Raw genomic sequence first — 14,640 nt, forward strand, 5'->3', positions numbered from 1 at the left:
TAAATGAGTGCAAACCGGTTGCAATCTCGTAAAAACAATAAAGCTGTAAAGTATCACCTGATAATTAAGATTTTGCATAGAATCTTATAGTGCGTCTAATAATTTGGTCTGGGACGGTAGTTAATATGAAAACACTTTACACAGGAATTTTCACTTAACACTAAGGAAAACATTTTTCCATCATGTTGTCTTGAAAAACAATAATTTCACTCTTTAACCCTTTAAAAGGCCATTTGTTACTAGTAATGTTATGTTAAAATATTTTACGTTCTGAGATTGATTTATAAAAGGAAATTCATTTAGCTTATTGCATATTTTTTTTTTTTGACCTTTTTGATGGGAAGGTGGTTAGAATTTTTTAATTTTTTCAGCTGTAAAGAATAGACCATAAACTTGAACTTTTGTGGTTATTATTATCAAATTTATAAATTCTGTGTTTGTAACTACAAATAAACTTAATGATAAAGGATTGAGTAAATGAATGCATAGAGCTTGGGAGAAAATAGCTCTCTAGTGTCAGCGTCCTACCTGCATTCTTCAAACAAACTATAAAAACTTTCATAACTACCTTAAATGAATAACACATTTGCAATTACTCCTCTATACTTATTTCATAATTTATGTAAGACTTGAAGTAATATTTAATGAAACATTTTTCCAACCTCTGTCCCTTTGTCAATAGCATAAGCGTGATGCTTATTTATTAATATAAGCTAATTTATTATTTTTTATTAGTAATTTTTTATTTCTAAGTATATAATAGGCATAAATTATTGTTAAATTTATTAAATCTTTCGCAGACTAATTTTTATTTTTTGTTGTCTTTTAAAAAAATAGTATTTGCATTAACTATTTTTAATTTCTTTGGAATTTGAGTGGTATTTTCTTCCCGAAACGAATCGTAACTTTTCGATATTAATTTTAAAACAATTATAGAGCAGGGTTGGCATGATTTACATTGTGATTTTGATCATTGATTTAAATCACCTGCTGAATTTTATTTTAGAAATAATTGATTTAAGTCAAAAATATTTTTGATATGAATATACTTCTTGAAGATATATTTAGAATTTATTATGTTTTTTTCCAACATTGGATTTTAATGATGTTAAAAGTTTTATATAAAGAAATAATGAAAGAAGTAAATTGTTACCCAATGTTCAAAATTGACAAATTAAAGGGAAAAAAACTGACTAAATGTGCATAAAATCTGTTTCTGTTTAATAAGCATATTTCAATTATGCCTTTTAATTTTATGTTTTTTTAAATAACAGTATTGTTATATATTGGGTTGTTCTTAAAGTGATTAGTTTTTTTTTATGAAAAAAGTAATTTTCTTATCGTGAATAAATATTTTATTGAATAATATATTGTCCATTCTGAACCATTACTTTTTGCCATCTTTGTGGTAGTAGAATAATACCATGCTCATAAGAATTTTTGTTCTTTCCAGAAAAACTAATCCAGCTGATATTTAGCCTCATTTGAAGTAAAAGTTTACTGTCTAAAAATTTGGAGAAACCAGAACTTTGTTGTGGGCAATCCATTTCTCGTCCCCTGTGATGATGCGCTTCAAAAATTGATAATTTTCTTAATGTTTGAGAAGCAAATCACAGATGTCAAGGCAACGGCAAATATTTCTTTCTAAAAGATCATGAAGAACCTATATTTCAAGTTTTGAGATTAAACCTTAGGCTGTTTCAATGATCATGAATGGTTGAATTTGTTATATTTAATCTCTCAGCGACCTCACAAATTGTTATTCACTGGTTTGCATCAATTAATGCCTTTATATCTCTTTAGCTTCAACTAGCATGGTGAATTATGAATAACCCTGTATTTACCAGATCAAAATTTGGCAAACCAGTTTTGGCAGTGGTGTACTCTTAATAAATTTTTTTCATGCGCATCAGATAATTTTTTCTTGCTTGAACAGCATTTTTACCTTATTGACAGCAAAAAAGTAACACGCTAAAAATGCTTCTTTTCACTTTCCTTATTTGAAAGGTTCTCAACCAGAAACTATTGAGAATCAATTGAACTTTTTTCACAAGCTTTCTACATCTGCTGCTGAAATATATATTGATTATGTAACTTAAACGTAAAAAAATGTAATTAAGTATTCTGACTATAAAAAATTATATTACTTTTCGAACAATACAATGGTTATTGTATAAAGTATTTGTTCTGCTAAGAATAATTTAGACTGAGTGAATTTATGTTTCCTGATCTAATTCTATTAATTCTTCGTTTGATATCTAACTATCGAATTCGATCTTTGTCTTTTCAAATTCACAAGAGTTCAGTATTCAGCTTGAAAAAAAAAATAACTATGATTTTTAAAAAATTTAAGGATTAATTAGTAATAATTATTTTTAAATAATTTTAACAATTTCAGTTTGAAATTATTATTACTTTAGTTAATTAATATAAAGATTTATTAATACAGTTTATCTGAGTTCTGATTAGTAAATTTTAATAAATGTTAAAAATACTGATTTAAATTAAAGAAAAACAATTTAAATTTTAAAAAATTCAAATTTTTTTAAAAATCAGTGTTTTTGACAAGCCTTTTATGGAGTGCAAGTTTGATTATTTTCCTTATTATTTCATTAATTTAAAATCTTTCAAGATTTGAATTTCGAATTTTTATTTAGAAATTATTGTTAACTTGTGTTAACTAAAGCAGCTATATCAGTTTGATATATCAAAAACAGTTTTCACTTACAGGATTTTATTTTTTGTTGTAAAATGTCATAATAATCACATAATATTGCAAAAATATAGCGTTTCTAATGTAGAAAACTGCTCATTTAAATTTGATTTTTCTCTTTTTAATTCTAAAAATTTTTCCTAATTCCTTTAGACAAATGAGAACTTTACTGTTGCTTTTTCTGGTGGACGTGATAGGAAAATTTTTAAAATTGATCTACGAAATACAGAAATTAAAGCATTAATTGGAGAGGAGACAGCGCCTGTCTTAAAAGTGAGTATTTTATTCTCACGAAATTCCTTACTTATTCTTTGGTTGCTTCTGGATGATAATTTGTGTTTTATATGGTATAGAGGTGACAAAAATGCACCTGTTTTAGCAAGTAAAAGAGTTAAAAAATACTTTTTTCTTTTCAGCACTCATATTATCAAGCTTCTTTGAGAACTTGTCGAAAATTGTTGGGGGAAATTTGAGCAGTACATTTTTAATTAAATTTAGCAGAAACTTTTACAACACTCAAATGTGAATTTATGAATTTTTCCTCAAATTTTATGATTTTAATCTCTGATCACACAGATATGAAATCCTTGTTTTAAGCATCTTATCACATACTACACAATGAAATGGAACAAAATAAACTAATTTAGCTAAATTGATTACTGATTTACCTCTTATGGTGACAAATAATAAACTTTTAAATGTTGTCTGTTGTATTATTACGACTACAAGCCATTTTTAAGTGCTAAAAGAAAATATCATGGAGTTAGCAAGCAAAAATTAAAATAAAATTTTGCTACCATAAGTTGGATACTAAATTGCTAATAAATAAAATAATTAATTGAAGCAATGGACTATATTAATTCTGAAATTTAAAAACATTTAATTGTACAATGACTTTAATGAGGTAAAATTTTTGTTACTTTATGATTGATTTCTTAAAAATAAACCTATGTTTTGTTTTTAAAGTATTCCCTGGAGTTTTGCAGAAAGGGATTATACATCTTATTATTTAATACCCATTTTGAAATATTCATTTTAATTAATGAATAGAGCCCTATTTCAATAAAAGTCATAAATGTGCGAACACTTTTGGGAGCCACTGTAAAATTAAATATTACTTGATGTATGATCACCTAAAATCATTTTCTTTAACTAAATGAAAATATATTAAACAACAAAGGAAAACTCTGCACAATGTACCATCTCCTTTTAAATTGATTTCTATCCAACTCCTTTTGCTCGTATGAAGTATACAAGTAAAAAAACTACATGTGAAATACCAAGGCAGTCATTTTGAGCAGATTTTATATTTTAGCTGTCTAAAGTAATTTTTCCACCTTGAAGTTCTTTTAATGTTATAAAGATTGAACTACTCCCTATAAGTACTGAATAACTTTGATGGAGAAGTATTGTTGTTTTCAAAAATTATTTGCATATTTATGGTCAATATAAAATTTCAGTATTATTTCTTTTGCTTTCACAGTGGACCATCTTTACTTGGGACACTGTGGACCACCATTCAATGTGCTTAAAAGTACAATAATTTAATAGATTATTTATTTTAATTAAATTTACATATATAAATACAATGTAAAGTATTAATACTAGAAATTAATTAATAAAACTAAAATCTTCATTTATAATAAAATACTAAATTTTAGAATATAATGAATTTCTGAAAATAATTAATGTTTGGATAAAAGTATAAATACTATTTAAATTAAACAAATATTAGAATTATGTATTAACAAATGAATAAAAACAATATGATAAATTAATATGGATATAAATAAGTGCTATTTAATATATATAGCTTGTATTATTAATTATATTATTTATTATCGTATTGCTATTTAATAATTATACTGTTATGGTTCTTCCTGGTATACGTGTGTCCTCAGAAAATTCGAGGATGTCATTTTCCTGTAAGTCTTTAAATATTTCATTAACAAATTTCAAATTTGCTGATTTTCATTTATTTTTGCATATAAAATTTCTTAGTTTGCGTTGATTTTTTAATTGAGTATACTGATTTCCTTTACTTTTTGGTAATTTTATTTCATAAAATACTAACTGGAAATACTCATAAAATTCTCATTTATTTTGAATAGTAAAATTATTTAGCTAGTTGAACATTATTATACAAGCTAAACATTATTTTCTCCTCATCTGTCTTTTTTTAAAATTAATGTTGTACCAAAGCATTAAATATTAAAAGACAAAATCTTGTTAAGTTGCTTGTAAATATTAACATACCAAAATTTAATGTTTTAAATCATAATGCTGTGGCATATCTTCGCAAAATTGCAGTGATGAAAAAGATGAGTCCCTAAAGAACCCTGCTTTTTCAAGCGAAGTACAGTGATTCCCAATGTTGAGGATGTGCAGTGAAAAAACAAAAACTCTATGTGGCAAACATAATTTAAATTAAAGGAAAAGGTTAATTTACTTTGATTTTACAAATCCTTATAAAAAGTACTTTCTAAGACTGTAAGGGTCTATATATACAAATTCTGGGAATGCTCTCAATAACTGTGAAACTCTATACCAAAGCACTGTGTTCCCTTGCCATTTCGCGCTTCATGTTTTGCAGCTTCAGTGCTTTGCAGGTTTTTCCCATAATATGCATCAAAAAATTAAAATGAGAAAATACAACCGTAGCCACATTGCAGAAAGGAGCGTTGTTTCATGTTGATGCACGAGTTGTTGTAGTTCATTTACGTCTCACTATAGCTGTGCAAGGGGCTATTGGCGCCGGTCTGGGAAACATCCCTGAGGATGATCCGAAGATAAGCTGTCACAATTTTGATCTTCTGCAGAGGTGATGGCACCCCCGCTTTGGTAGCCCGATGACCTGCACGCAAAGTCGAGCACTTTACGATAGAGCAGTGCTTAATGACCTGCTTAATGATGAATTAATATTTTTTAAGAGCATTTCTATCGTTTTTCTTTCATCATCCCAAAATAAGTTCTGACTAAAATTTTGTTTTAAGAATTGAAAACTTCCTTAAGTATTCTGAAATTTCCCATGTTCAGAATATGCTGATTCCCTCAGGTTTCAGATAGTTAAGCTGTTACTGTAATATTTTTTATTTCATTTGACTTTAGAAGCTACTATCAGTTAAAAGTTGGAACTGTTGTTATCTAATCGAATACCTTTTCTTGAAATATTGATACTAGTTTTTCTTACATTTAACCAAAAGTCAGACTTAAAGTAAACACTGTAGAATTTGCTTTTTTTCTCTACTTATTATTCTTATGCCATTTCAATTAAGAATTGATTAAATTTGTATTTTATAAATTGAATTCTTTACATTTTATTTTAAACTTTTTTTTTTTATCTTAAATATTTTTTATAGATGATTTTGACTCCAGATTCTTCTTCTTTATGGGTTGCAACTACAGATTCTAATATTAAAAACTGGGTAAGTTTTTTATCCTATTATGAAATGAATAATATTACTATAATTTGTAAATTATGTTACTATTATTTATGAATTCTTACCAACATTAAAGATCAATACCAGTAAAGTGATACCTTCTCAAAGTCTACAAATTGGTTTTAAATGTTTTTTTGGACAAATGAGGCTAGTTGAATTGTGATATCCTTTTGTTTCAAATTGAAGCTCTTAAATTTTAGCTTCAATGGATATAATAAAATCATATCTATTGAAGAACATTAGAAATGCTTAATAACTAGAAACAGATGAGGGAAAATCAATATACCCCAAACATTTTGTGTGTAATACTTACACAGATAAACTAAAGACATAGAGATTGAGAGGATCGACAAAAACTGGTAATGTATAACTTTTAAAGCTAATTTACCCAAATTGATTCAAATGTTGATTAGATTATTCATCCACTCAGCTTTGCTATCTATATAAGTTCTTAAATGTAAGAGATTTCATATTAACTTTTAAATCTAAGTTTTTCATTTTCTACTATTTATAAAATAAAAACACATTTAGGCTGATTTTTACTCATTTATTTATAAGTAATTTATGTATGTATGCATGTATGAATGGATGACTGGAAAGTGTTCCATAAAGATGGCCTTTATTATGTATTTTTATGAAATTATTAAAGTGAAAACAAAAAAGTTTGGGAGTTGCAAATTTTTAGGAGAGAAAGAAATAAAATCACTGAAGGTTGTAAATTGGATTAAAGGTTTAAATAGAAACTTTAACTTAAAGGTGCTTCTAATAATTACCTTTCAACTCTATGTTTCCTTCCACTATCACTTGCCTGATAATTTGTTACATCAGCCTACCTGTACTGTGAATTGTCAGATTTCGATAGCCTTTTTTTTCCCCTTGCTTAAAGGTTAATTTACGACTTCCAATGTGTATGCCTTTTTTCTGTTTTCATTTTTGATTAGGATTTCAAAAATACATAAAGGACAACTTTTACTGAACACTTTGTATTTATATGAGTGTATTTATATGTGTATATATATACACACACTATATATATTTGAAGCGTAAAAATTTTTTAGAATCTTTATCACCTTCATGATTATTTTATTAAGATGCTTTATGTAATAATTAGTAACTTGTAAGAGTATCTTTCAATTTAAACAGTTCTTCAATTTTACCTAACTAAATTAAGTAATACATCTTTAAGCATGTGTTTGCAGACCTTTTATATGATAAGGATTCTAATTTTTCAGTGACAAAATATTTGTTGTCTGATTCAACACTTTGCCAAATATTTATTATTTTGTCAAAAGCATTGCTCATAAATCACCAAAATATAATTAACACCAATAAACTTCAATCTTCCAATGTTTCTTCCTTCACCATTAACTTATTAGCTATTTCTGAACTTTTCTTATCTCTAAAATAAAATTTTGCAATAAACTAGATAGATAGCTCTAGAACATTGCAGTTTTTTTTCCAATATTATATTGCTATTGTCTTGTAAATGATGCAATGAGCTTAATTTCTCTTAAATCTATTCATTAAATTTTCATTTTATAATGACATTATATTTAGCCGGTGAATAATAGAAACTCTAAAATGGAAGATTATGATGCAGACATTTTAACTCCTCAGAACCAGCAAGCTGATTATGTAATTAAAGGTAAATACATTTATGTTGTAACATTTATCTTTTGTATTTAGTAGCGTAATAAAAACATATACCCTTTTAAAAGTTGATGGAGAGAAAAAACTAGGGCAAGTTATAAATAAATTACAGTATATTTAAATTTATGTAGATCATTTTGCAGAGGCTGCTTGATTTTTCCATTATTCTTCTCTAACACCAGCAGTAATAAAATAAATACTGACTGTAGTAAATAGTGATTTTTAAATAAAAATCAATGTTTATACCTCTTATGAGAAACTCGTGAAAGTTAAATAAATTCATATGATTTTTCTTAGCAGTTTTTTAAAAATTTCTATTTCATCTGCATAATTATTTTGAAAGCAAACTATGTTACTGTTTTTATGTTTATTGAATTTTATAATTGTTAGAGTTATAGTGTTAATATAAATATTTACTTGCTAGTTATATGTAGGAATGAATGAATTAAAACATAAAAACATTTTCCTTTTTAGTTTACGAATGAAAAAAACTTGTAAAATGTGTTTAGAATAATTTATCAAAAAATTTGAATCACAATTTCTTATATTATGAATCGTGAAATATTCAGTGCAATTATATTATTTATTTTCTAGAAACATTTATTACATATTCAAAAGAGAATGCATATGTATTGATTTTCTTAAAAAAGAATCTAAAAAAGTGAAAAAGCAAGCAAAAAGGAGTTGATATAATTTGATAGAATATTATGGTGCTCATTAAACCAGACTTTAATGCTTTTGTATTGACTTGTAAGAAAGCTTGCATGATTCTGAATTGCATTTTGTGCTAGATCTGGTATTGTTAGACAAAAATCGGGTCTATATCCTGTCACAATAATGAAAAAATTATATAAGGCTGTACTCATGTGTTGGCGATTTAAAACACATATATATGTTTTTCTTGAATCTGCAGAAAAAAATTATTTATTTATTTTTTTCAAAATTTTCACAAAAAATATGCTGAACTTCTATCAATAGATGTAAAGCAGAATAACATTATAATGTTCAATACAATTTTCTGATTTGTAAAATCCATTTTTGTGTAATTTGACTCATAAAATTAAAATTGCTTAATTTGCCTTGAGACCTGAATACTTTTTGGGTTTAAAGTAATTCAATAAAAAATTTAAAAAGCTATTAAAAAAATTTGTTTTTTGAAAAACCACATTAGTGGTGAATTCTCAATAATCTTTCTATTTCATCAGGCAAATATAAGCATCTACAATGTAAAATAATATTCTTTAAAGTATGGTTAGTTAGAACTGCAATTTTTTCTTTTATTATTATTTTTAATGTAGACAGAATTCCTCTTTAAACAAAGTTTGTTGTCTTTTCAAATTTCTTGAAAATAATTTAAACTGAAAATTATTTTCTAATTTTTTTTTTTGAAGAAAGCATTTTTCGTTAAAAAAATATTATATTAGTAAATATTTTAAAAGTTATGGTATTTTTATACTGAAAGATGTCAAAAAGTTAAAAAAATAGTTCCCTTTAAACACACAGAACCCTAATAATTATTAATTTATTAGGCAGGTCTTCTTGATTTTTGTTTAAATCAAACCAATGGAAAAAAAATTAGTAGGAAACACTACTTCACCTATTCAGATATAAGTATCAAATATGTTAATTGGTATAAATCAAAAATTGTGCTTTTTATTCATTAGATACACTAATACCCTTATAACTTAAAACTATTGATCCTATCAGTTATATATATTTATATATAGTCTTTTTTGATTCTATATTAAACTTAGAACAGAATGTTATGCTCATATAAGTAGCAATCTCTTATGAGCAGAAAGGTATAAATACAACTGTACTTTTTATTCATAAAACCTTCAACTTTTAAACTATTTGCCCTATCGACTCGGTTTTAGTTCATTTGATGTAGCCTGAAAATTACATAAGAAATAAAATCTTATTTGTCTGAATAGTATGTGCTCAGATATAAGTCAAAATGTGTACTTTTTATACATTACGCCTACTTATTAGCTTTTAAACTCTAACTATTTATCCTATCAACTAGGATTTTATCTGTTTCAACTCAACATAAAAAATACATCGGAAACAGTATCTCACTTTTCTAGATTGTAAAGTTGAAGTTTCTCCTCCTTTTGACCCTCTCTCCTTCAGTAAATTCAAGATGGTGTCTAAAGGCCATCTTAAAGGAAGAAAAAGACTTCAGGTTCTAGATTAGGAGTAAACCCCAACTTTTAAAACATTTTCTAGCTTTTCTCCGATTATTTCTGTTCTGGGCTATTTTTTGTGACCTGAGAACTGGTCTATGCTAATGCCTCGTAAAGTATTAGGACAACTCAGGTTGCATCTGTGCTAAAACATGCATAATAATTTGTATTGTTTTTCTTTCTTCCTGGGTCATTTTTCATTTGTATCATTCACCATAATCTTTAAGTTTATTTTACTTATCTATTTATTTTCTATTACTTTACCTAAATGTACTTAAAAATTGAGGAGCTTAGTAAAACTTTCCTAGCTATTTATTATTCTAATAATTTTCACTGAAGTACTTGTTCTAATTGATTTTGTAGGCAACCCAAGCATTAGGCATTATGCTGTCTTAAATGATAAAAGGCACATTTTGACTAAAGACACTGATAATCATGTTCAGTTATATGATATTCTTAAGGTATAGTATAAATTTTTATTTGTAAATTTAGCATTAATAAATATTAAACTATTAAAACTTAAATTTATTTATTGAAAAAATACTTTATTAATAATTCAAAATGCTTTTATTAAAACTGTATTACTGTATGGCAGCAAATGCTTGCCTTTAAATAAAATTGTGGAAAATAAACTGCTAATATTTGAAAGAAAAATGCTCAGAGCCATCTTTGGAGCTGTTAAAAAAATAGTGTTTGGTGGATTCAGTACTACCTTAAAAGAAGAAAAAGACTTCAGGTTCTAGATTAGGAGTAAACCCCAACTGAATTCTTAATTTTCCGTATAGGAGTTATACAGAAAATTTAAGAAGCCAAACATAATTTGAGTTATTAAATCCTTTAGAATAAGATGGCTGGATAACATCTGTAGAAGGGATGATGGTAACCCAGTTAAGAAGCTGACTTTTCAAAATTTTACAGGCAACTGAAGAAGGGGAAGATCAAACACCAACTTAATTGATTTTCTGGAAAAAAGATTTTAAAACCATGGGAATCAATAAATTGAGAAACCTAGTGCCTGATCCAGATAGATTAAGACGATTTGTTGGGACATCTTTGGCCTGTACTAGGATGTCATGCTGATGAAAGAAGAAATGTTAGGCGGGGGCAATTTCATCGACTAGCAAGTAGCAAATTGTTAGTTAAAGAAAAACCTATCATTGTCCTCTCTATTGTCTAACCTCTTATTGCCTGCTTTTACTATCAGTTTTTCCTTACTTTTTACAAGTTTCCCCTTTACAATCACATTGACTATTTAACTCGTATTTTTTTCTCCTTTACACGTTCCTTTGTGCCACTTTTATAAAAGTCCTCTTTTTTGCCTTTTGGTCAATCTCATCCTTATATAAATCAATGTTATTTGAACTTTCTTACGAGTTAGCAAGTGTAAACATTTAATATCAGCAATCGTTTCATTGCAATTTGTCACATAGTAATGATTTTGTTACATATTCTGCAACACAAAATGTATTGCGATACTGCTTTAATAGATACTATAGTACTAAGTCTCATATCCAGATATCTGTTTACCAGACACTTTTTGCAATCAAAATAAATAAAGCTTTTTTTAAATTTTTTTTTGCATTTGCAATTTGTTTAAAAAAAATATGCAGTGATGAGAATCCTCAGTTTTTTAATTTCTTTTCAATTTTTTAACCTGACTTCTGATTTTTGTTAGATTTTAATCCAATTTTTGCTACAATATGAAGGAAAAAAAATTCACTTCAGCGCAAAAAAAAAGGATGTGTAATTTTTTTCCTCGCGTCTCGCATAAAATGATTATTACCACCAAAAATCATGCACTCAATTTCACAGTGTTTCACATTTTGAAAAAAATGTGGATTTGCGATGAAATTGTCATGACTAAAGCAGGTCATTAAGTGATTATTCAAAAGTGTAATTGAAAAGTGAGTGTAATAATATATAAAAAAATAAAATCGAAATTTTAAAGATATGTGTGTAAATCCCAAACTTTTGAAATTGGATTGACAAAACCACATGGAATGTGAAATGGCCACAAGTCTAGTGCATCAAAAAGTAATTCTACAAATGCTGGCCTTGAAATTTCCCATGTATGATAATGTGGATTGTAGCATTAAAATACCATGAAAATCAGTAGCAATATCTGACAAAAATGAGATTGTAAATCCACATGGGATTGCGACTGAATCCTTAATAATTGAGTGCGGAATTCAAAAGTTTGCTGAATGAAATAATATCCTAATAAAACATTGAGATTCTAAAAACCAATGTAAAATCCATTTTAATAACTACCTACAAAACAATTAGCAAAACCATGTGAATTCACTGTAGAATTGTCCCTATTCAAGTGGATTGAGAAATAATTACTAACTGAAATGCACGATTTGAAATTTGGGGTTATGTTGTAATGGCATATTAAGATATCGAGATTTTAAAAACCGTGTGGAAATCTATAACAAAAGCTGTGAATGTAACGTATCATGCAAACCACATTTATTTATTCATTCTTGGTTGAAATTTACGTTAATTATCTTCTAATGGCTATTTTTTATGGAATAAGGATATTTTGATGTTTGTTTACCTTAAAAGCCTATTATCTGGAAAAATCTATATTCCGGACCTACCAAAGTCTTGATTTTGGATATGGGGTTCTACGCTGTAGTATAAACCTTTATTTCACTACTAATATTTTTTTGCTCTAGCAAGTTTTGCTACTGTTTCTAAAACATTAAATCATGCCCTGGTGTTAGACAAAGTAGTATATGAAATGTTTTATTTAAAACCAATACATTGATAGTCTATATTAGTTTCTTTGTTTTTAATAATCTTACATTTTGTTATTGCTCTCAAATTACCATAAGGTAATTCTTATAATATATGTATGTCATGAATTCTTATACAGTATAGGACCCCAAATCCGGCACTCATGGAACTGACGAAATTCCATATTTCGGAATTTGCCAAATTTCGGATCTCTTTTGGAAATTCCAATATGGCATCCATATATTACAATAATTCAATTATACTGCTAATTTCAGAAAATTAATTAATTCCAATAAATTTAGTTAAGTTTTGATCGTAGTAGGTGAATTTAAAACTGACCCATCTTAAGAAATCTCATTAATTAAAATATAATCTAAAGAATAGAAATAACAATATATATTTTTTATAAGCTAACAACAAATAATGATAAAAAAACAAGCTAACAACTAAATACGATTTAAAAAAACAAGCTATCAATTAACAAAACAAAAAAACGAGCAGTTAATAACTAATAGAAAAAACAAAAGAGTATAATTTACATCAAATAAGAAAAGCAGCAAAAGGGATAGAATTCAGTTTGTATCCCATGTGGAAGCTTCATTATCAAAAGGGTGTGGCTAATTTATGGTCAAACTGGAGAGGGAAATGTGGGAACTAAGGAGTAAGAAGGGCGGAAACCAGTAGAGCACTTGCACAGCTGTCAAGATTGGTTGATCAGTTTCTTCCAACTTGCTTTTCTTTGTTTTGTTCATTGAAAATGCAGGTGTTTTTACTTTTCCCTTTGACTTTAGATATTTTAAACTGCTTCAGAAATAGATGTTTCATTTGACACAAATTTTTTTTTCATGTTTTTTTTTTTTCTTTTTTTTTTTAGAGAGAGATAAAATAAAGTTACTTACTTCAACAGAGTAAAATTCCAAATAGAAAGAGAATGTAACTGATTTTTTTTTCTCTTATTAATAAAAATTTCTTTAAAAAAAAAAATTAGATCGGATTTTGTGCCAAATTTCGGGATGCGGGATTGAGGGTCCCATACTGTATTTGGATCACACTGAACAATGCTGTAGCACAGCATGTCTTTTTTTTTCTTTTTTTTTAAGACCTAGTGGCATTTAACCTCACATTAAATTTAATTTATACTGAACAGTGCTTTATGTTTTCTTTGCTTATTTTAGGCAAGAAAAGTTGAAGACATGGGCGAAGTAGATTTTGAAGCTGAAGTTAAAAAACATTTTAAGTTGTTATATGTCCCAAATTGGTTTAGTGTAGATTTAAAAACAGGAGTAAGTTTATTCTGTTTTATGCATTTCCATTTTATAAACTATGAATACATTCTGTATTTTGCTTATTCATAATTTTAAGCATGAGGATTGTTCTTTATTAATATTTGCTTTCATATGTTGAATTCAGGTGTGCCAACTGCTCTTCTTACTTAAAGAATTTTACTTGATGGTGTAAAATGAAAAATAAAATATGAAATATATTGTTAAATTTCGCCAAAACTTTAAAATCTTAACAGAAACTAAGTGAAAATAAGTTTCATTTTGTTTGCTCATTTGAATTATATTCATGTAGTGGTGGACAAAATTACTTTAAGAAGTTACTGAACTAAAAATCATACATTTAGCTACCACTTAAAAAAAAATTCCCTTGTACCAAATCAAGTGAACATCTCTGTAAATAAATGTTATGATTTCCCAAGTAAAAGTACATTTTTTAACTGTCCATAAAACAGTATGCATAAAAATCGGACAATTTGTAACAAAGTGTAGCAAACTTTGGAAAAATAAGAAAATATAAAATTTAATGTATGCTTAGATTTATAGAATGATAATAAATGTTTGGCAATAATTCAATAACATAATTAATCACTAATAAATAATTAACTTTTTAAAAAGTATATATATAT

At 26.9% G+C, this 14,640-nt stretch overlaps 1 protein-coding gene across 2 annotated transcripts in view; it reads left to right on the top strand.

Annotated features, from left to right (window-relative positions):
• Nucleotides 1–14,640, top strand: part of LOC107451024 (WD repeat-containing protein 48) — a 76,218-nt gene that overhangs the window by 16,959 nt on the left and 44,619 nt on the right. For both annotated transcript variants that reach the window (XM_016066990.4, XM_016066991.4), the window contains exons 8-12: nucleotides 2,867–2,986; nucleotides 6,073–6,138; nucleotides 7,711–7,798; nucleotides 10,353–10,450; nucleotides 13,907–14,014. In XM_016066990.4, the coding sequence (XP_015922476.1) occupies nucleotides 2,867–2,986; nucleotides 6,073–6,138; nucleotides 7,711–7,798; nucleotides 10,353–10,450; nucleotides 13,907–14,014 (480 nt within the window). The remainder of the gene's footprint in view (nucleotides 1–2,866; nucleotides 2,987–6,072; nucleotides 6,139–7,710; nucleotides 7,799–10,352; nucleotides 10,451–13,906; nucleotides 14,015–14,640) is intronic.

Source organism: Parasteatoda tepidariorum, chromosome X1 (assembly GCF_043381705.1).
Source record: "Parasteatoda tepidariorum isolate YZ-2023 chromosome X1, CAS_Ptep_4.0, whole genome shotgun sequence".
Classification (NCBI taxonomy): domain Eukaryota; kingdom Metazoa; phylum Arthropoda; class Arachnida; order Araneae; family Theridiidae; genus Parasteatoda; species Parasteatoda tepidariorum.